The sequence below is a fragment of the Balaenoptera borealis genome, assembly GCF_965194805.1.
Source record: "Balaenoptera borealis genome assembly, chromosome: 15".
In the NCBI taxonomy this organism is placed as follows: Eukaryota; Metazoa; Chordata; class Mammalia; order Artiodactyla; family Balaenopteridae; genus Balaenoptera; species Balaenoptera borealis.
Window position 1 is genome coordinate 14,799,370 of NC_138871.1, and position 23,008 is coordinate 14,822,377.

The 23,008-nt window shown below is 44.9% G+C and overlaps 1 protein-coding gene across 1 annotated transcript in view; it reads right to left on the reverse strand.

Moving 5' to 3' along the window:
• TCF7L1 (transcription factor 7 like 1) overlaps nucleotides 1-23,008 on the reverse strand; it is a 161,092-nt gene that overhangs the window by 3,195 nt on the left and 134,889 nt on the right. The window contains exons 4-10 of the mRNA XM_082357204.1: nucleotides 22,347-22,430; nucleotides 3,927-4,059; nucleotides 2,863-2,965; nucleotides 2,475-2,558; nucleotides 1,585-1,728; nucleotides 688-847; nucleotides 494-601 (exon numbers count right to left, since the gene is read on the reverse strand). Coding sequence (XP_082213330.1) covers nucleotides 494-601; nucleotides 688-847; nucleotides 1,585-1,728; nucleotides 2,475-2,558; nucleotides 2,863-2,965; nucleotides 3,927-4,059; nucleotides 22,347-22,430 — 816 coding nt within the window. The remainder of the gene's footprint in view (nucleotides 1-493; nucleotides 602-687; nucleotides 848-1,584; nucleotides 1,729-2,474; nucleotides 2,559-2,862; nucleotides 2,966-3,926; nucleotides 4,060-22,346; nucleotides 22,431-23,008) is intronic.

Below are 23,008 nucleotides of genomic sequence, written 5' to 3' on the forward strand. Positions count from 1 at the left end.
CCCCAAATAAACAAACAAAACCCCCAAAAAACTAACGTAGCTATGCAGCCTTTTAGCACAAAAAAAAGCAAGTAAGAACATACATACAAAAACCTTCCCAGTTTCAGGGAGTTATCAGAAACGCGGGCAGTGGCTGGTCTCTGAGCATTGGTCTCTTACGCATTGGTCTCGGAGCCCCAGGTTGGGAACCCTTGGCTAGAGACACTGACCACAGAGCTAGCACACAGCTCACACTGCACCCTGAATTATGGAATTAAAGGCTGAGTCCACTTCCAATGGGACAGGCACAAATTGGAGTCTGTCCTCAGGATACCAAACCATGGCCTTGTTGCCCTCCTGAGAACTAAAATGTCTTATCTCTAGAGAAATATAGACTTCTCGCTGGCCTCCCTGGAAGCTGACTCCGTTGACAGGGTCCTCTGTCACTGGAGTCAGCTTCCTTTTCCCCTCTTCCTCTCGCAGAGGCTGCTCCTGGTGTCTGATGGGCACGTACGTAGTTGTCCCGGGCTGACCAGGTCGGGTAGAGCTGCGAGTGAAGCTGCCGCTCCTTCCGGGCCAGTTCGTAGTACTTGGCCTGTTCTTCTCGGGACAGGTTGTGCCACTGCGGGAGAGAGGACCAGCGAGCACAGAGCGGTGAGCGCGGGGGCCGCTGAGCCGCACAGCCCGGAGCACAAGGGCAGGCCTTACCTTTCTCCCCAGGATCTGGTTAATGGCTGCACTTTCCTTCAGGGTGCACTCGGCCACCACCTTGGCCCTCATCTCCTTCATATATAACATGAAGGCGTTAAGAGGCTTCTTCACGTGGGGTTTCTTTTCTTCCTCTTTTTTCACCGTGATGGGTGATTTCCTGGGGAGTCATAAGGCTGTAGGTTAGCTGGTGTCAGCTGTCATCTCTCTAGGAGGCTAAGCGCTGTCTGCCTCTGGGGAGGGGAGAGGCTGTCGCTTGGATGATAATGCAGGTTGCCCGGGGTTGCTTTCAGAGCCTGAGCACCTAGCTCCTAGCCTCTGACAGACCTCCGGCCATGTTCTAGGAAAGGACAACTTCCTGACAAAGGAGTGGAGGGTGGTGGTGAGAGCTGGGATGCACTGGCCGCAGGTGAGAAAGAGGAGGGGGGCAGGGCACTTCAGGCAGAAACGGAGAGGGGAGGTCTCCTCGGCTACGAGGCACCGACTTTGGCTTTCCTGCTGTCTTTATGGCACAGTGGACAAAGCACAGGCCTTGGTGCTGGGCACAGCTCTGCCACTGGTCAGCCATGTGACCTTGAGAATATTCTCCTTTCTGGGGCCTTACAATTTTCGAGTGTATGGGGGGGGTGGGGTGGGAGGGGGAGAAGGAAGCTAAAAGCTCTCTCAGGTTCTCTTGCAGCCTCAAAGTCCTGGTTGTAAAACTTTCCTGAATGTGAGAAGAGATGCACGGTGTCTCTGAGAGGATGGGAACTCCAGGGGTCAAAGGGAACAGTTCCCAAGGGAGAGGGTGTAGTTGAGGAAGCTGCCGGGCTGCCAGCTGAATGTCCCCAAGAAAGCAACCAATGGCACTCGCTGCTCAGAGACTGGCCACCCCCCATCAGGCTGCCTGTTACTCACGCGATCACGGCCGGGCTCAGGCTGGGGGGCGCCGGTTCCTGCTTGACGATGGGGGAGACGATGGCGGGGTGGGGGATCCCTGAGGTGGGCAGACCAGGATGGGCCGGAGCCACCATGTGAGGGGAGAACCGACTGGAAACCAGGCTATGTACCAGATGGAAACAAAGACAACAGAGGGATTCAGGCAGAATGCTTATCACCCACAGAGGATGTGGCAGGCCCCCAGTCTTGATGGCGGAGGCATGTAAACACCTCTGCTGTGGCAGCGTTGGAGCAACGGAAGGCCATGCACTGACCTCGACAGAACCGGTTTGGGAAACACCCAACAAACCTCCCTTCCCCCACAAGCGCGCAGGTTTCCTATATCTGGTGCTGAAAGCAGGTAGGATGAAAAACACAAAAGAAGATGCAGCGGGTCTGAGGCCAGGGTACACAGGGGGGAAAGAAGGGCTTAGGCTGTGGGTTGCACTTCTTTTGTCACTGGCGGTACCACTGTCAGGTAGATCGGCCACTGAGACAGAAATCCCCTTTCACTGTTCCCCTCTCCTGACATCATTGCAGGAACAATTAATCTCCCAGCCTCTGGCTTCAGAGTGACGTACTCAAAATGCTTCAGTGCCACAAAGCCCAGCCCAGCCCGTGAGGGGACGTGCAGGAGGGTTGAGTGCGAGGGCTTTGAAATGCTTCTCTTAGAGAGATGGGGCAAGAGCGAGCTGAGCCTATGGTCTCCATCCCCACCTTATCAGAGAGGCGGGAGGAAAGGTGAGCACCTGCCTCCTCGCTTACTGCCAAGAGAAAGCTGTGTAACGGTCAGAAATGGCAGGGACGCTGGTAGACAACCATTCCCTGCACTGCCACTTCCTGCTCACAGCTCCAGCCCCAGGACTCACCTGGACATTGAGGCATTCATGGCGAGGGCAGGGTAGGGGTGCCGGAAGCCGCCAGGAGGAAGGGAGTACATGGGCTGTCCTTGCCTATAAGGGCCAGGAGCAAGGAAATCTGGTCAGCAAATTGGCTAAAATGGGAATGTTCAGGACAGGGAAGGAGAGGCAGTTGGGAAGAAAGGATGATAAGTAAAGGCAGGAAGTAGGAAGGAAGAGTTGGGGGGACACTGCCCTGGGGAGAGCAGGGAGGTCTGAGTCCTGGGCTTTGGTGAGAGGGCTCCACGTAGGGGGGTGGGGCGTCTGTATACGGGCCACCAGGACCGGCTGGAGGTACAGAAGTTAGAACTCAGCATAAGGAAGAAGGGAGGGTAAGAAAGGCTGTAAGTTTCCTTACTGTGGGACGAGCCAGCCGAGGGGATGGGGGATTTGCCCGACAGCTCCGGGAGACAGTGGGTAATACGGAGACAGCTCAGATGGGTGAGGGGGCCGGGGGATTCCTGCTCCCAAAGAGAGATGTGTCAGACAATTCCTTGGCCCTACATTAACACCTTAAAATAATATCAAACAGGAGGTTCCTTGCCCTATATTCCCAGGTGCCCTGGAGCTTGGAAGGCCCTTTCTTTTATTATCCCTGCCCTCTGTCACCAGTAACTTCCAGCTGCTCATACAGGAGTCGTCCAAGACACAGGCAGGAAATTTTGGACTGAGAGACCCAAGATATCCCCAGAGTCACCAGCTAGAAAAGCTGCCTCATTCATGGAAAGATAAACTTTGGATCTCTGTTCCACATTTGTCCTCCTCATTATCTGTAACTTGTAGTAGCTGTGATTTCTCTAAAGAGGAGCTCCAAAAATGCTTTTGACCCATGGAAACTCTATGGGAATTTTATGAAGACTATGGCTCCCTCTGGGATGGAGTTTGGGTGAGCAAGTTAAAAACAACAAGCCAACTCAGTCTACTGCTTTATAGCTATACTTATGTCTGGCTAGACTGTTTACTTCCCTATGTTCAGTTTAGGGCATAGGTTTTGGTTTAAGGAGGCATGGCCTGCAGCCGGCTAGACTTCAAAGTCAATGAGAAAGGAGATTTTTTTTTCCCCTTCCAGGTCATTCCAATCTTAAAGTTTTAAGAGATTCTAACGTAAAAGAAGCAGTTGGCAGAGCAACACCAAATGCTTGCTGCGGAGCCAGGCCCTATGCATCATCTCGTTTAATCTCCTTTCATCCTCACGATGACCCAGTGATGCAGAAGGGACACGTAAGGCACTGATGAGCGAACTGGCGAAACTTTTTAGCAAAAAGGCTAAACTTAGTGGGCAGGGTTAGAGACAATTCAGAGCTGGAGACATGGTTTGAACCCAGGTCTGTCTGATTCCAGGGCTGAAATACTCCCCGAGAAGAAAAGCCCACCCCCACTGGAGCTGTGGAGCTGGTCCAGCCTGAGCAGCCGCTGACTCACCTGTCTTTGGATCGATCTCTGGGGAGAGGTGTGTGGGAGGGGAGCCAGGGGAGAAGTGGTCGTTGCTGTAGGTGATGAGGGGCGTCAACGGATGCATGTGGTGCGGGTGCTGAACAACAGGAACTTTATTAGACTGAAAGACAGAGAGAAAAAGACTAGGGACAGTTGCCAAGGAGATGGAGGGTACGGGCAGACCTCAGAGATACTGCAGGTTCCGTTTACTGCTTTATCTGCAGTAAAGCAAATCACACACAGTTTTTGGTTTCCCGGTGCATAAATCTATTTTTTTTTTTGAAAAAGAATTTTTTTTGGCTGTGCTGTGCAGCGTGTGGGATCTTAGTTCCCTGACCAGAGATGGAACCCGCACCCCCTGCAGTGGAAGAGCAGAGTCTTAACCACTGGACCGCCAGGGAAGTCCCTCCCAGTGCGTATAAAAGTTATGTTTGGGGCTTCCCTGGTGGCGCAGTGGTTGAGAGTCCGCCTGCCAATGCAGGGGACGCGGGTTCGAGCCCTGGTCTGGGAAGATCCCACATGCCGCGGAGCAACTGGGCCCGTGAGCCACAACTCCTGAGCCTGCGCGTCTGGAGCCTGTGCTCCGCAACAAGAGAGGCCACGATAGTGAGAGGCCCGCGCACCGCGATGAAGAGTGGCCCCCGCTTGCCGCAACTAGAGGAAGCCCTCGCACAGAAACGAAGACCCAACACAGCCAAATAAATAAATAAATAAATAAATAATTAAAGGTGCTAATAATTAAAAAAAAAAAAGTTATGTTTACACTATACTGTAGTCTGTTAAGTGTGCAATGGCATTAGGTCTAAAAAAATATGCACATACCCTAATTAAAAATACTTTATTGTCAAAAGGTGCTAACTATCATCTTGAGCCTTTAGTGAGTTGTAATCTTTTTGCAATAGTGACATCAAAGATCAGTGATCACAGATCAGCATACAAATATAATAATAATGAATAAATTTGAAATATTGCGAGAATTACTGAAATGTGACCCACAGACACAAAGTGAGCAAAGGCTGTTGGAAAAATGATGCCGACAGACTTGCTGGATGCAAGATATTTATAAACCTTCAATTCATAAAAAATGCAATGTCTGCGAAGCACAGTAAAGTACAATAAAACAAGATATGCCTGTAAAACCTGTGGTTATGTACTTGGTTGAATAGGTACCAGGTATTTTCCATGCAACATCCCATTCAGCCCTCGAAGAGTACTTGAGAGAAAGCAGCGGTCTATACAGCAGAGAAGGAACCAACAGAATTAGAGAAGGGATTTACATCCACCCTCCTACGTACCCTCTTCAAAACAGCCCACCATCACTCACTTCATGTGTACTGTGTGGTGCTAAATGCTACAGGCTGCTGAATTATGAACCGTGCTCTGTGTAATCTCAGGGACTTCAGAACACACGCTTTCCTTTTCAGTTTTTTTTTTTTTTTTTTTCTTTTTGGCTGCATCGTGCAGCATGAGGGATCTTAGTTCCCCGACCAGGGATCAAACCCATGCCCCCGGCAACGGAAGCGCGGAGTCTTAACCACTGGACCGCCAGGGAAGTCCCTCAACACACGCTTTCCAAATGAACCTCCTAGAAAGGGTAGCTCATGGGTTCACATCTGAGACTGGTAACAGAGCAGTGAGGGAACTGTCACCATCAGACCTCATATAACCAGTTGTCATGTTCAGGGTTTACAGACACCACCAAGAGCACTTAAAACAGTTCTCCCTGGAGAGTTTCAAACACTCTGCTGACCTAATTATCACATTTCATTTACAACACCAGAGAGTGTAAGGAGCACATTTTACGTAACTGTTAAGAAAGCAAAAACACTGGCATGTCACCGACACATCCTGCTTCAGAAATGTTAAAAAAGGGAAAAACCTGTGTGTCCTGGAATTAGTAAACTGAATTAATTTTTAATTGTGTTGACACTGTCTGACTTAACAATAAAGATTTTTATTATAAAAATAGCTATCGTCCTTATTATAACCTAGCAAAAAAGCTATGATTATCTTCATTTGAGGAATGAGGAAACTGAGTGGGGAAAGATTAAGTGACTTAGCCTGAGCCACAGGGCTAGTAAGTGGTAGAACTGGATTCCTATCAGCCCTTTATGGCTCTAACACACCAGGCTGTCTTCTCTTGCACTACCTGGCACCTCAACAGCCTAATCAAAACATCTGTCAGAGAAAGGACTGACACACATTTTTTCGGATAATAAGGTAAATGAGTTACAAGTGGAGAAGAGATTTATTAAAAAAGAGATTCGTAAAAAGGATGATGATTTGGTGGCATCTCAGGGGGCCAGAATTCCAAACTTCTGTCTTCCCAGTTGAATGTTTCGTTTCATAGATTCCTGAGCCCTTCTGCCTTTTACTCAGTGCCCCCTGGGTGCTCATCATGCAAGCAACTATATGTACATCTCCTAGGCATTCGTGTGCTGACAGTAATCTTGCTCCATTTTCAGTGGGCTAAGCAGAGATGAGAGGCAGAGTCCTGCAGCAAGGCCTAGAACCCAGGGGCCCAGCTCTCAGACTCACAGAAGTGAGACCAAGAATGCAGATGGTTCATAACCAAAACCACTAGGTGGCGCTGGCACACGGCTGGACCCTGCGGGTACCTCACCTTGAACAACTTCCTACCACCACCTTCAGTGGGCACATTTGACGTTGCACAATAAATTCTAAAATTCTTTTCTTCTTACTGTTTTCACCTGTTCCCTCACTGGCTTTTGAAGAGGTCTCCACGTACATGAACATTCCGCACAAATAAGAGTATAAAAAAATTATTTTAAGGTCATATTTCTAGGATCCTGATGCAACTCAATGATGCACTGAGGTTTCCTGGAAACAGCTTTGTCTAAAGGGTGATTTTTAGTATCATAAAAGCAATAGAATTATTACTAAAGTGATAGTAAATGATAAAAAGAATTACACAGAATGATTACAATTTTTAAAAAACACATAAATTCTATGATTTAAAAAAAAGACTAGAGGCAGTTCCCTGGTGGCCCAGTGGTTAGGACTCGGTGCTTCACTAGCATGGGCTGGGGTTCAATCCCTGGTTGGGGAACTAAGATCCCATCCCACCAGCAGTGCAGCGCAGTGGAAGAAAAAACAAACAAACTAACAAAAAGACTAGAAGCACACCAAAATGTAAACAATAAGTATATTAGAGTGGTGGGACTACAGGTGCTTTTGTTTTTCTTATTTCCCTTTCTGTATTTTCCAATTTAATTATTACCTACTTAAAACTATACTTATGATGAACACAAATTTCCTAAGAAAGAAATATAAACTATATTATAAAACATTTAGAAAACACAATCACACACACACAAAAAAACAAACCAAAAAAACTCCATAATCACACTAGCCTAACCCAGTCACTATTATCATTTTGGCATATCTCCATTCATTTAGACTTCTTGTACATCTGTTTTTCATTTATATCATTTATAGCCATCTTTTTTTAAATTTAAAATTTCAGCTTTATTGAGGTATAATTGACAAATAAGATTGTTATATATTTAATGTGTACTATGTGATGATTGGATATATGTACATAGAGCCATCTTAAAATACTTAATAGTATTATGAATCCTGACTGGCCATGTGCTGTTGAGTTTGGCTTCATCAGAAACTGACAAACAGGACTAAAGGTCTGGAAGGCTCGGGTTCAAGATGGTGGAGTAGAAGGACATGCGCTCACTCCCTCTTGCAGGAGCAACGGAATCACAACTAACTGATGAACAATCATCGACAGGAAGACACTGGAACTCACCAAAAAAGATAACCCACATCCAAAGTAGAAGCCATAATGAGACGGGAGGAGGGGTGCAATCACAATAAAATCAAATCCCATAACTGCTGGGTGGGTGACTCACGAACTGGAGAACAATTATACCACAGAAGTCCACCCACTGGAGTGAAGGTTCTGACCCCACGTCAGGCTTCCCAACCTGGGGGTCCGGCAACGGGAGGAGGAATTCCTAGAGAATCAGACTTCGAAGGCTAGCGGGATTTGACTGCAGGACTTCGACAGGACTGGGGGAAACAGAGACTCCACTCTTAGAGGGCACACACAAAGTAGTGTGTGCATCGGGACCTGGGGAAGGAGCAGTGACCCCATAGGAGACTGAACCAGACCTACCTGCTAGTGTTGGAAGGTCTCCTGCAGAGGCAGAGGGTGGCTGTGGCTCACCGTTGGGACAAGGACACTGGCGGCAGAAGTTCTGGGAAGTACTCCTTTGCATAAGCCCTCCCGGAGTTTGCCATTAGCCTCACCAAAGAGCCTGTAGGCTCCAGTGCTGGGTCGCCTCAGGCCAAACAATCAACAGGGAGAAAACTCAGCCCCACCCATCAGCAGACAAGCAGGTTAAAGTTTTACTGAGCTCTGCCCACCAGAGCAACACCCAGCTCTACCCACCACCAGTCCCTCCCACCGGGAAACTTGCACAAGCCTCTTAGATAGCCTCATCCACCAGAGGGCAGACAGCAGAAGCAAGAAATACAAGCCTGCAGCCTGTGGAACAAAAACCACATTCACAGAAAGATAGACAAGATGAAAAGGCAGAGAGAGGGCTACGTACCAGATGAAGGAACAAGATAAAACCCCAGGAAAACAACTAAATGAAGTGGAGATGGGCAACCTTCCAGAAAAAGAATTCAGAATAATGATAGTGAAGATGATCCAGGACCTCAGAAAAAGAATGGAGGCAAAGATAGAGAAGATGCAAGAAATGTTTAACAAAAACCTAGAAGAATTAAAGAACAAACAGAGATGAACAATACAATAACTGAAATGAAAACTACACTAGAAGGAATCAATAGCAGAATAACTGAGGCTGAAGAACGGATAAGTGACCCGGAAGACAGAATGGTGGAATTCACTGCTGTGGAACAGAATAAAGAAAAAAGAATGAAAAGAAATGAAGACAGCCTAAGAGACCTCTGGGACAACATTAGATGCAACAACATTCGCATTATAGGGGTCCCAGAAGGAGAAGAGAGAAAGGACCCGAGAACATATTTGAAGAGATTATAGTTGAAAACTTCCCTAACATGGGAAAGGAAATAGCCACCCAAGTCCAGGAAGCGCAGAGAGTCCCATACAGGATAAATCCAAGGAGAAACACGCCGAGACACAAAGTAATCAAACTGGCAAAAATTAAGGACAAAGAAAAATTATGGAAAGCAGCAAGGGAAAAATGACAAATAACATACAAGGGAACTCCCATAAGGTTAACAGCTGATTTCTCAACAGAAACTCTACAAGCCAGAAGGGAGTGGCATGATATACTTAAAGTGATGAAAGGGAAGAAGCTACAACCAAGATTACTCTACTCGGCAAGGATCTCATTCAGATTCGATGGAGAAATCAAAAGCTTTACAGACAAGCAAAACCCAAGAGAATTCAGCACCACCAAACCAGCTCTACAACAAGTGCTAAAGGAACTTTTCTAAGTGGGAAACACAAGAGAAGAAAAGGACCTATAAAAACAAACCCAAAACAATTAAGAAAATGGTAATAGGAACATACATGTCGATAATTACCTTAAATGTGAATGGATTAAATGCTCCAACCAAAACACACAGGCTTGCTGAATGGATACTAAAACAAGAGCCATATATATGCTGTCTACAAGAGACCCACTTCAGACCTAGGGACACATACAGACTGAAAGTGAGGGGATGGAAAAAGATATTCCAAGAGAATGGAAATCAAAAGAAAGCTGGAGTAGCAATACTCATAGCAGACAAAATAGACTTTAAAATAAAGAATGTCACAAGAGACAAGGAAGGACACTACATAATGATCAAGGGATCAATCCAAGAAGAAGATATAACAATTATATATGCACCCAACATAGGAGCACCTCAATACATAAGGCAACTACTAAGAGCTCTAAAAGAGGAAAATCGACAGAAACACAATAATAGTGGGGGACTTTAACACCTCACTTACACTGATGGACAGATCATCCAAACAGAAAATTAATAAGGAAACAGAAGCTTTAAATGACACAATAGATCAGATAGATTTAATTGATATTTATAGGACATTCTATCCCAAAACAGCAGATTACACTTTCTTCAAGTGCTCACAGAACATTCTCCAGGATAGATCACATCTTGGGTCACAAATCAAGCCTCAATAAATTTAAGAAAATTGAAATCATATCAAGCATCTTTTCTGACCACAATGCTATGAGATTAGAAATGAATTACAGGGAAAAAAACGTAAAAAACACAAACACATGGAGGCTAAACAATACGTTACTAAATAACCAAGAGATCACTGAAGAAATCAAAGAGGAAATCAAAAAATACTTAGAGACAAATGACAAGGAAAACACGACTATCCAAACCTATGGGATGCAGCAAAAGCAGTTCTAAGTGGGAAGTTTACAGCTATACAAGCCTACCTCAAGAAACAAGAAAAACCTCAAATAAACAATCTAACCTTACACCTAAAGGAACTAGAGAAAGAAGAACAAACAAAACCCAAAGTTAGCAGAAGGAAAGAAATCATAAAGATCAGAGGAGAAATAAATGAAATAGAAACAAAGAAAACAATAGCAAAGATCAATAAAACTAAAAGCTGGTTCTTTGAGAAGATAAACAAAATTGATAAACCATTAACCAGACTCATCAAGAAAAAGAGGGAGAGGACTCAAATCAGTAAAATTAGAAATGAAAAAAGAGAAGTTACAGACACCGCAGAAATACAAAGCATCCTAAGACACTACTACAAGCAACTCTATGCCAATAAAATGGACAAGCTGGAAAAATGGACAAATTCTTAGAAAGGTATAACCTTCCAAGACTGAACCAGGAAGAAATAGAAAATATGAACAGACCAATCACAAGTAATGAAATTGAAACTGATTAAAAATCTTCCAACAAACAAAAGTCCAGGACCAGATGGCTTCACAGTTGAATTCTATCAAACATTTAGAGACGAGCTAATGCCCCTCCTTCTCAAACTCTTCCAAAAAATTGCAGAGGAAGGAACACTCCCAAACTCATTCTATGAGGCCACCATCACCCTGATACCAAAACCAGACAAAGATACTACAAAAAAAGAAAATTACAGACCAATATCACTGATGAATATAGATGCAAAAATCCTCAACAAAATACTAGCAAACAGAATCCAACAACACATTAAAAGGATCATACACCATGATCAAGTGGGATTTATCCCAGGGATGCAAGGATTCTTCAATATACGCAAGTCAATCAATGTGATACACCATATTAACAAATTGAAGAATAAAAACCATATGATCATCTCAATAGATGCAGAAAAAGCTTCTGACAAAATTCAACACCCATTTATGATAAAAACTCTCCAGGAAGTGGGCACAGAGGGAACCTACCTCAACATAATAAAGGCCATATATGACAAACCTACAGCAAACATCATTCTCAATGGTGAAAAACTGCAAGCATTTCCTCTAAGATCACGAGCAAGACAAGGATGTCCACTCTCACCACTATTATTCAACATAGTTTTGGAAGTCTTAGCCACGACAATCAGAGAAGAAAAAGAAATAAAAGGAATACAAATAGGAAAAGAAGGAGTAAAACTGTCACTGTTTGCAGATGACATGATACTACATGTAGAGAATCCTAAAGATGCCACCAGAAAACTACTAGAGTTAATCAATGAATTTGGTAAAGTTGCAGGATACAAAATTAATGCACAGAAATCTCTTGCATTCCTGTACACTAATGATGAAAAATCTGAAAGAGAAATTAAGGAAACACTCCCATTCACCATTGCAACAAAAAGAATAAAATACCTAGGAATAAACCTACCTAGGGAGACAAAAGACCTGTATGCAGAAAACTATAAGACACTGAGAAAGAAATTAAAGATGATACAAACAGATGGAGAGATATACCATGTTCTTGGATTGGAAGAATCAATATTGTGAAAATGACTATACTACCCAAAGCAATCTACAGATTCAATGCAATCCCTATCAAATTACCAATGGCATTTTTTTTTTTACAGAACTAGAACAAAAAATCTTAAAATTTGTATGGAGACACAAAAGACCCCAAATAGCCAAAGCAGTCTTGAGGGAAAAAAACGGAGCTGGAGGACTCAGACTCCCTGACTTCAGACTATACTACAAAGCTATAGTAATCAAGACAATATGGTACTGGCACAAAAACAGAAATATAGATCAATGGAACAGGATAGAAAGCCCAGAGATAAACCCACGCACCTATGGTCAACTAATCTATGACAAAGGAGGCAAGGATATACAATGGAGAAAAGACAGTCTCTTCAATAAGTGGTGCTGGGAAAACTAGACAGCTACATGTAAAAGAATGAAATTAGAACACTCCCTAACACCATACACAAAAATAAACTCAAAATGAATTCGAGACCTAAATGTAAGACCGGACACTATAAAACTCTTAGAGGAAAACATAGGAGGAACACTCTATGACATATACCACAGCAAGATCTTTTTTGATCCACCTCCTAGGGTAATGGAAATAAAAACAAAGATAAACAAATGGGACCTAATGAAACTTAAAAGCTTTTGCAAAGCAAAGGAAACTACAAACAAGACGAAAAGACAACCTTCAGAATGGAAGAAAATATGTGCAAATGAACCAATGGACAAAGATTAATCTCCAAAACATATAAACAGCTCACGCAGCTCAATATTAAAAAAACAAACAACCCAATCCAAAAATGGGCAGAAGACCTAAATAGACATTTCTCCAAAGAAGACATACAGATGGCCAAGAGGCACATGAAAAGCTGCTCAACATCACTAATTATTAGAGAAATGCAAATCAAAACTACAATGAGGTATCACCTCACACCAGTTAGAATGGGCATCATCAGAAAATCTACAAACAACAAATGCTGGAGAGGGTGTGGAGAAAAGGGAACCCTCCTGCACTGTTGGTGGGAATGTAAACTGATACAGCCACTATGGAGAACAGTATGGAGGTTCCTTAAAAAACTAAAAATAGAATTACCATATGACCCAGCAATCCCACTACTGGGCATATACCCAGAGAAAACCATAATTCAAAAAGACACATGCACCCCAATGTTCATTGCAGCACTATTTACAATAGCCAGGTCATGGAAGCAAGCTCTATGCCCATCGACAGACGAATGGATAAAGAAGATGTGGTACATATATACAATGGAATATTATTCAGCCATAAAATGGAATGAAATTGGGTCATTTGCTGAGACGTGGATGGATCTAGAGACTGTCATACAGAGTGAAGTAAGTCAGAAAGAGAAAAACAAATATCGTATATTAATGCATATATGTGGAACCTAGAAATATGGTACAGATGAACCGGTTTGCAGGGCAGAAATTGAGACACAGATGTAGAGAACAAACGTATGGACACCAACAGGGGAAAGTGGCAGCGGGGGGTGATGGTGGTGGTGTGATGAATTGGGAGATTGGGATTGACATATATACACTAATATGTATAAAATGGATAACTAATAAGAACCTGCTGTATAAAAAAATTAAATTAAATTTAAAAATTCAAAAAAATGAATAACAAATAAACGAAAAAACAAGGGAAGGGGTGTTGGGAAGATAGATGAAATAAACACAGCAGAATACTGATGGTTGTTAAGGCTAGGAGATGGGGACATGGGATTTCTTTGTACTGTCTTGTTTTGTATATGGTTGAAAAATTTTGCAATAAAATTTTTAAGAGGAAACTGACAAACAGCACCGAATGGGTGGCAGAGTTAAGTACAAAGCAGGGAAATGTGAGTTATATTTGAAAATGCAGGTCCCTCACTTTAACACTCCATGAGTTATTATTATTGGTTCCCATTAGGTGGCATCATTTTCCATAAAATGGACTGGAAAGTGGTGGGTTCACAGAAAGAAAGAGGAAGGTAGACTTTTCCTTGGTCAGGCTGGGAAGACGAGGCCTCTGGGACTGATTAGCAAAGATCACTCTCTTTAGGGCTGACTCCGGGAAAGCTCTCCTAGGAGGCTACCATCCCAAGAAAAGTTCCCGCTTTTTTTGCTCCTTCGCTGTCCCCAGGGGCAGGATGTCCACAGCATAAACCCAGGCCAAGGGCAGGAACTCTGAGAACCACCACACACCTCTCAGTGGACAGCCTGCTGTGCAAAGAGCACGCCCCACCCAGGGTACAGGTGTTCCCTGGGCAAGGTAGCCGAGTCCAGTTTTATCCAAAGAAGAGCATCTCAGAGCCGCCTTGGACCTGAATCCTTCCAGCCCATCACGCAGACCCACCCCTTTCCCAGCTCAAGTGTTTTCTTGTCTATTTTGGTCTGTTTCTAGGGTTGGTCCAAGCCAAAGTTCTCCTTGAAACTCCTGGTCCTGAGGAAGCAATTCATCCTCTCTTCTACTGTTCATGACTTTCTTCCAAGCTCTAAGTAAAGCCAACGCTCCACCGCAGATGGACCAGCCACCTCTCCACAAACCGTCCTTCCATGAGGCCCTGCCACTCTCCACCACCTGCTTCTCTCAGCAACTGGTTTGAGGCCTTCACAAAGCCTCCTGCTCCTAGTGTTCATTCACTATCTCCTTCTCTTCCCGATCTGAATTTCAGCGATCAGAAGGATAACGTTTTTCAGATCAGGCAAAGAGGAGCCTTAATTCTGTGGTATCACCTACAAAGCAGACACAGACCACCCAACAGGCTGCCCAGAAAAGATCCTCACAGGTGCACAGGTTGCTAACTGTACCTGATTTTATATGTTTAAGAAATATGCTCTATCCACAATCAATCGTCTGTTTAGTGATTGAGAAAACCTTCTCTTCTAGCGGGCCAGAACTGTTTTCAGGAGATTATGTGCTTAAATGCAGGACTTGTGGGAAAAAGCAAACTGGTTTGTTCCTAAAATACCAGTCCAGTCACAGCGGTGGATTTATAACATAAGCAGGGGCAAACAGGAACTTAATTAAAGTTGAGGGAAAAAACTCCCAGTTCTCTCTGTGTGTGCACACGCACACACCACTCTCTAACAAATACCACTTTAAAGGCAAAATGTAAGCTCTTTGCCAATTCTGTCATCGTATCCTATTAAAGAAAGGAAATTTGAACATATGTCTCCTATACAGAATTTTCGAGAGAAATGGAAATTCACACTTTTATTTATTGGGTAAATGTTTGTGGAGACTGTCTACACAGCAGGGACCGAGTTGGGCAGTCAAAGGGCTGGAGACCAACAAGCAGAGGTGGAAAGAACCTGGGTCTCTGACGACATGGCTGGATTGCTGATCTAATTGGCCCTGCAGAAAATACGGATCCCAGGTATTTATGTTGCATCAACTATGTGCCAGGCACAGTTCTAGGTCTCGTGAAAAGGCACTAGAGAATCTTGTCTTTTTAGACAAAAATACCTATCCTTGTGGTAGGTGCATTCTAATTGGACAGACAGACAGTAAGCCAAATAAATAAATAACTAAAATATTAGTGATAAATGTTAAGGAGAAAAACCAAGTCAGGGACGGCAGATAAGAAGCGAGGCAGGTGTGGGTTATAAGTTACACACGCTGACCAGGGAAGGCCTCAATGAGAAAATGACTTTGAATGAATACACGAAGGCAGTGGAGGGAGATGTGTGTGCATGAGAGGGAAGGGTGTTTTGGCAGAAGGCACCCAGCACATTGGCTCCGAGGTGGGCAGGACGCTCCGCGTGTTTGAGGAACCCCCAGGAAGCCAGTGGACCGGAGCGCAGAGAAGAAAATGACGGGATGAGAGTCTATATTAACGTACTAACAAATACTCTCTGAGCTCCTCACAGGCGGCAAGCAGTAAGCTGAAGGCTGTGAAAGATGTGAAGATAAATCCAGGGTCTCTGTAGGGCAGCAGCAGAGAGAAAATGCTGCAGGGAATTAGAACGTGCTTTAGGTCCTTCTTGGAAGCAGTGGTACATTTCTGAGGTCTTTGCAAATTGGACTGGGCACAAAATTCTTGGGATAAATCTTTCTTTATCAAGACTCTCCCTTTTCTACTGTTTGCTGGCATTAAAGGCAGCAAGAGAGAATCCTGAGTTTACCTTTATTTTTGTTCCTTTGACACTGGCCTTTTCCTTCCTGCATAGATGCTTGCAGGAAAAAAAAAACCAAAACAAATTAAACCCTTACAATTCAGACTGTTGCCAGGACGTGTCTAGGTAAATGTCAATTTTCATTTACTTTGTAGAATTCAGGTGAGTGCTTTCAAGCTATACACTTGAGTTTTTGTTTTTATTCATTTATTTACTTGTTTTTTATTTTTTGGCCATGCCGTGCAGCATGTGGGATCTTAGTTTCCCGACCAGGGATGGAACCCATGCCCCCTGCAGTGGAAGCTCGGAGTCTTAACCACTGGACCGCCAGGGAAGTCCCTAGTTTTTGTTTTTAAAGCCCAGTTTCACTTTCTTATTGCCCACTGCCGTTTTTATTGGTTGTGTGGTCTCTTCTTCAGGAACACTATTTGTAGACTGGTTTTTAGTTTCTGTCCTCTGTCATCATCTTTTTCATCTGTGTCATCAGTGCACAGACTTGACTTGTCACGATGTCCATGAGCTGGGACACACAAGTAAGGTTTCCCAAAAGCTAAATCTCAGTAGCAGAAACTAATAAAGGAATGATGGAGGTTGATAATCTTCAATGCCTGCCATGAATCGTGGGTGCAAGTTTGATGAGAAACAGGGCATTTATGTAACTTCAAAGCCTCTCTCTACGGAGCGCTTATTAATTACAAAGGGAAAGAATAACCTCACGGAGGAAACACATGTCAGACAGCACCTGAATCAAACGATCAAAGCCAACATCACCGACTTTGGGACAAATGGACAATAAATAAATAAGAACAAATGGACATCGGACTCCCGACGTGATGCACGGAGAGGCGCACATCAGTGCGGTGGTGTTCTTGCCAAAAACGCACAACCTGAATCTAACCATGAGGAAACCTCAGACAAACCCAAATGGAGGGACATTCTACAAAATAGCTGGTCTGTACTTCCCCAAAGATGTCAAGGTCAGGAAAGAGAAAGGATAAGGAACTCTGCGAGATTAAAGGAGACTAAAGGACCGGCAACGAAATGTAACCTGTGATCCTGGGTTGAACTGTGGACCAAGAAACACATACAGCTTAACAGACATTACTGGGACATTTACTGAAATTTGAATATATATTGTGGGTTAGATAATATGAAATGTTAATTTCTTGATTTTGATAACTGTACTGTGGTCATTGTAAGATACTGTCTTTCTTCTTAAGAAATACATCTGAAGTATTTAGGGGTAAAGGGACACAATGTTTCCAACTTACTGGCAAATTGTTAAGAAAAACTCATATATACTGCATGTGTGTGTGTGTGTGTGTGTGTGTGTGAGATAGAGAGAGAGAGAGAGAGAGAGAGAGAGGGAGAGGGAGGGAGTGCGGGGTGGGCAAGGGATGGGGCAAAATCTCTAGATCTAGATAAAAAGTATATGGGAGTTCACTGTATTATTCTTGCAATTTTTCTGAAAGTTTAAACTTATATCCAGATAAAAAGTGAATACTGTGCAGGAGGAACTGAAATCAGCACTGGAGGTAGAATGGAGCAGCAACGGGCTATATGGTGAGTTTTGGGGTCTACACGGGTATATTTATAAGATGGAGAAACTATACAATTTAAAAAGGGAAACTTCGATGAATGTTTTTAATCGAGAACTGGCATGCTGAGCAAAGTCAGGCTTCTCAGCTCTCAGCTCAGTTACTTCTTCGGAGCAGTGAAGACAGTCACCCTTTAGGAGGGCTTCCAGGCCCTGCCTTCCATTAGCCATTGGATGCAAAGCTCTGCGCCTCGCTTCTGAGCGTGGCCCAAAGCTTAGTGCTAAAACAGGGTGTTCACTGTGGTTAAAAGAAGCACTCAGTCATCATCTAGAAAGCAAGTTACAGGTGTGCACACACACAGACAAGAGACTGAAATGAACTGCTTGTGGGTTGTGGGATTACAGGTCTTTTTCTGTGTACTTTTGCATTTTCCCAAGTGTTCTACACACACATGCATTAATTTTCTGGTTTCAAAAACGATTTAATTAGGGACTTCCCTGATGGTTCAGTGGTTAAGACTCCGTGCTTCCAACGCAGGGGGGCGCAGGTTCGATCCTTGGTCAGGGAACTAAGATCCCACATGCCACACGGTGTGGACAAAAAATTAAAAAAATTTAAAAAAAAAGATTTAATTAAAAATCCTGAACGAGAAGAGGAATTGGACTCAGGGGCAGAGAGGGGTTCAGAAGCGGGCATCGACCTTTCCCCAGATCACTGATTCTCCATCCATTCACAAATGCTTCCTGAGTACCTATTCTGTGCCAGGCATCATGACAGACGCTAGGTAAACAAATGTGAACAAAACAGTCGAGAGTCCTATCTTTGGGTTGGTTATACTCTGGAAGCGCGTACATTTGTTTTGTGTGGTTGGGCACAGCGTTCCGGGGAGAGGGTGGAGGGAATGACAGGGACCAGGCACGTGGGCCACAGTGAGGGATCAGGGTAAGAGTCGACACACAGGGATACTTAGTCTTTAAGAGCTTGTTTCGAAGGCATAAAAATTCAAGTGGTAATAACACGTAATTCCATCCCCACCCTGGCCCAGTTACGGCTTATTTATACACATTTCCCTGACAGGCAGCTTCGACATGACTCACTGCATCTCTCCAAGTATGCAGGCTGTTTCCTCCATTTGCCCTTCTCCCAGGGCCAAACTCATCTTAAAATATTTTGCTCATGATTCCAAAAGGAATTCCATAATCAAGTGTTTTCATTTTTCTATTAAAAAAAGCCAGCGTCCAAACCTCTGACTACTTCCGGTAACCTGCTTCTCTGCTTACGCCTGCAGCCTACAGAATCCGGCATCTAATAAACTGGGATGGTCTCTGGCCCCTCCTTCCCTTTTGCCTCTGATATGCGCTGAGGGCAGTGATTCTCAATTCTGGCTGCCCCTTAGAATCTTCCAGGGAGCTTAGAAAACTAAGATACCAGCCCCACCCCAGACCAGTTAAATCATATCCTTGAGAGGGCAGATGCTAAATTCTACAGGCTTATTACCTCCATTACCTTTGCAATGTGTCTATTTGATCTGGCACCTAGTAATTCCAGCCTTCATCACCTCTTAGTCTGCTAAATGAACAGTATTTTAATTGTTCTTTCCCTCTCTTCATCAAAGCAGTGCTAGTGGTGGTGGTGGTGATAGCAGCAAGCTAGCCAGCACTGAGTCTTATTCTGTGCAAGTTACAATTCTAAACTCATTACAATGCATGGCCTCATTTTCACACAACTCTGAGGTCAAGTCCTCTTCTAATTCCTGTTTTATAGATGAGGAAACCAAGGCAAAGAAAGATGAGGTAATTTCCTGCAGCTGCACAAGTAGGAAGAGGTGGGGCTGGGATTCAAGCCCACTTTATTAAACAACCTCCAACACACAGGCATCTCAGGTTTGGCTCCTACATACACATACACACGTGTATCTCACAAGTTAGAATGAGAAGCTCTGACTTGAAAATGGAAAATGGTGGTCTTCTCCCAGTCTACAGAATTTCAAGTTAATGTTAAGGTTTTCTCCCATGAATGTTCTTTAAGTTTTTGAGGTCTGTTTCTGTTTATCTATATTAGAGTGCAGAGTATAATAATATACAACTTACTAGAAAAGTATCCATTTTGCTATCTACCATGTAATGTATCCACTGTTCCCGGTTTTCCACTCTCAGACAAAACATGAGCCCCTGCTCCACTGCAGTCCTGAGATCATATCCGTATAACACACATCTGCAGCGGCTGTAGGTTTGCCTGGCAGTGGGAACTATGGGTAGAGAACCTTGTTAAGAGCTTAGGGATTTCATATATTTTCATGCCACTTACACTGAGATAATAAGTGAGGGTGAGTAGCTGATTTATTTAAGGAAAAGAATCCAGAAGGAAAATGGAAGCTTAGAGAGGGCAAAAAAACCTTGATAATGTCTATTAATACAGTCTCCCAGAGCCAATGAAAGAATTATAGGAAGCAGAGGGTTGAGAAAAAGTTGGGCAAATGACTGGACTAGGTATTAGATGGCAAATGCATCGGGGATGGAGGTGGAAGGTCTAGCTCTTGTGTGAAGTTGGGCGGTGAACATTAGAAGGGAAGTAAGATGATGCATCACAGGAGGAGGAGGGCCATGCACAACACAGGCTTTTTATTTCATTTTTCAGAGCTGGATTGCTCTGTGCAATGGGGAGGATGGGAAACTCAAAGAGTCCATGTGTTAATTTTAAAGAGAATTCACTTCCTCTAAACGTAAATGAAGATTTTAGAAGATACGTAGACAGTATGTGAAGGATACTGGCTGGGGGATGCCACAGGATGGGCGGGGTGCGAGCAAAGATTTGAAACAGTTAGAGACAGCTGTGCTGGGAGGGGACAAGCCAACTTTGTGGCACGGGGGTTGGGATGCCATGTCCCCCACAATGACTGACCACTAGAGGGCGCCTGCACCTCGCGCTCGGCCATCCCGAGCTGTCCTGGAATCTGGAGGGCCACAGGCCCTACGGGCTACTCAGGACTTGGTGACTGGCCGCAGACCTCTCAGGGCAGCCTGCACAGGACGGCTGGCCCTGCTGCTCACTGGTTTCTCCTAGAGATTGTGAAACAGCAATCCCCGCCCGTCTCCCCAGTGGATGGCTGTGACAGTCACCTCAGAACTACACATGACATTGCTTTGTGAACTACCAAGGGCTCTGCCACTGTAAGCTGGTCTCATGATTCCTGGAAATCATACGGGCTCACCGTGCCATTATGTATCTCTCTATGTATACCTTCCTTCTCCTCACCTAGGCTCTAAGCTTTTAACGAAAAAGGACTATGAGGATATCTTAAAATGTCCTGAATGAGACGAAATACTACGTCTGGATTTGCTTGAAAACAACCCAGTGTGGGTGAAGGGAACCACTGAAATTTTCCCTAATAAAGTTTTAGAAGCATCATGTATTCCCAGGTCTCCCTGTCTGTAAAATGGATGAGTCACACCAGCTGGGGTTCCTTCTAACTGGACCCTCTGTGTTTCTGAGATCCACTGCACAGGGGACAACATCAGTTAGCTTGTGGGGCACGTGGGTTGCCCCAAGCTCTTAAGAAAGTCCAGGAAGGGCTTCCCTCGTTGCGCAGTGGTTGAGAATCTGCCTGCCAATGCAGGGGACACGGGTTCGAGCCCTGGTCTGGGAGGATCCCACATGCCGCGGAGCAACTAAGCCCGTGAGCCACAACTACTGAGCCTGCGCGTCTGGAGCCTGTGCTCCGCAACAAGAGAGGCCGCGATGGTGAGAGGCCCGCGCACCGCAATGAAGAATGGCCCCCACTTGCCGCAACTGGAGAAAGCCCTCACACAGAAACGAAGACCCAACACAGCCATAAATAAATAAATAAATAAATAAAATATTAAAAAAAAAAAAAAAAAAAAAAAAGAAAGTCCAGGAAAAGGGGATGCAGGGTCCCGGCTGGGAACATCTCTTATCCTAACGATTTCAGTCTGTTGCAAGCCCAGAGGTGAGGAGACCTGTCAGATCCCATGGCCCCTCCTCCCAGGACGCTCCAGACCTTCCTTTGTGGCTGTGTTGCCTCGGACCTTGGCAGGAAGGCCTCAGTTGCCCCTCGGGATTTTTGTTTGCCTATGTTTTAATTCGTTTTTTTTTTTTTTTTAAGACTATCAAGGAGGAAGGAGGGCTTATTTATTTATTTTATTTATGGCTGTGTTGGGTCTTCGTTTCTGTGCAAGGGCTTTCTCTAGTTGTGGCGAGCGGGGGCCACTCTTCATCGCGGTGCGCGGGCCTCTCACTATCGCGGCCTCTCTTGTTGCAGAGCACAGGCTCCAGACGCGCAGGCTCAGTAATTGTGGCTCACGGGCCCAGTTGCTCCGTGGCATGTGGGATCTTCCCAGACCAGGGCTCGAACCCGTGTCCCCTGCATTGGCAGGCAGATTCTCAACCACTGCGCCGCCAGGGAAGCCCTAATTTAATTCTTTTCTCTAACATCCTTTATAGAAGAGCCTCTTCAACTGTTGCCATGCAGCTCTACAGGAGAATCGGGGCCTGCTGACCGAGCTCCAGCGGGAGAGAAAGGAGAGAATGGAGAACGTCGCTGCTCAGGTGGAGGGGCGGCAGGGGAGGACCGGGGTCACCAGCCAGGGGCAGGGCTGGCATTTCCGATGGCACAACATCCCGGGTGGTATGAGCGTGTGCCGAGGTGGCAGTGATGGGGGCGTGCACGGGCAACACCCTAACTGCTGTGCCCCTGACCGTTCGGCTCACACACTTGGGGCAGTACTTGCTAGAACTGCGGGAAGGTGGAGGCAGAGACATGGGATAAGTCAGCGAGAGTGTCCCTTCCACGCTTTAAGGAGAAACAGACTTACCAAGTGTGCTGGGGACGGTGACCTGGTATCCTTGACCGTGGCACTGGTGGGGACATCGAGGAGGGGCCATTTCATCTGCAGGTACTGCACAGGGGACAGAAAACAATGCAGCTGGTGAGCGGGGGCCTCTCGTGCGTCCCAAGTGAGCAGGGAGGTGCTCTGCGGTGGGGGGACGACTGTGGCTTATTTTACCTGCACGCTCCTTACTGGGTCAATAGCCAGAGATCAGAAGAGTGTAGAGCATACATTGACAACCACTACTGCCACCAGCCCCTCCGTCATTCTGGGGTAAAAACATGACAGCACAACTGACCAAAGTATTCAAAGACCCTATTGGTGAGGGTCTTTAGTGGTGGGACAAGCAAGGCTCATCAAGGGACCCAGGGCTCCCAGATGGTGACCCTGCCTGTTCATTTCCATCTCTTACAGCATCACACACAACACTCCCCAGGAAATAAACAGCCTCTCCAGAACTATCTGGTGAATGAATGAATAAAAACCATCTGCCTGACACTTCCAGGGTCACGAGTAATATCTGTCCATTTCAAGGATGTGGATCTTTACTTCGTTGTAGTGTTTCTCGATCTTGAAAAGATTTTCCAGTACCCTACCCTCTCCCATGTATTACTGCAAAAAAACCAAACCGAACAATAAATCCCCAA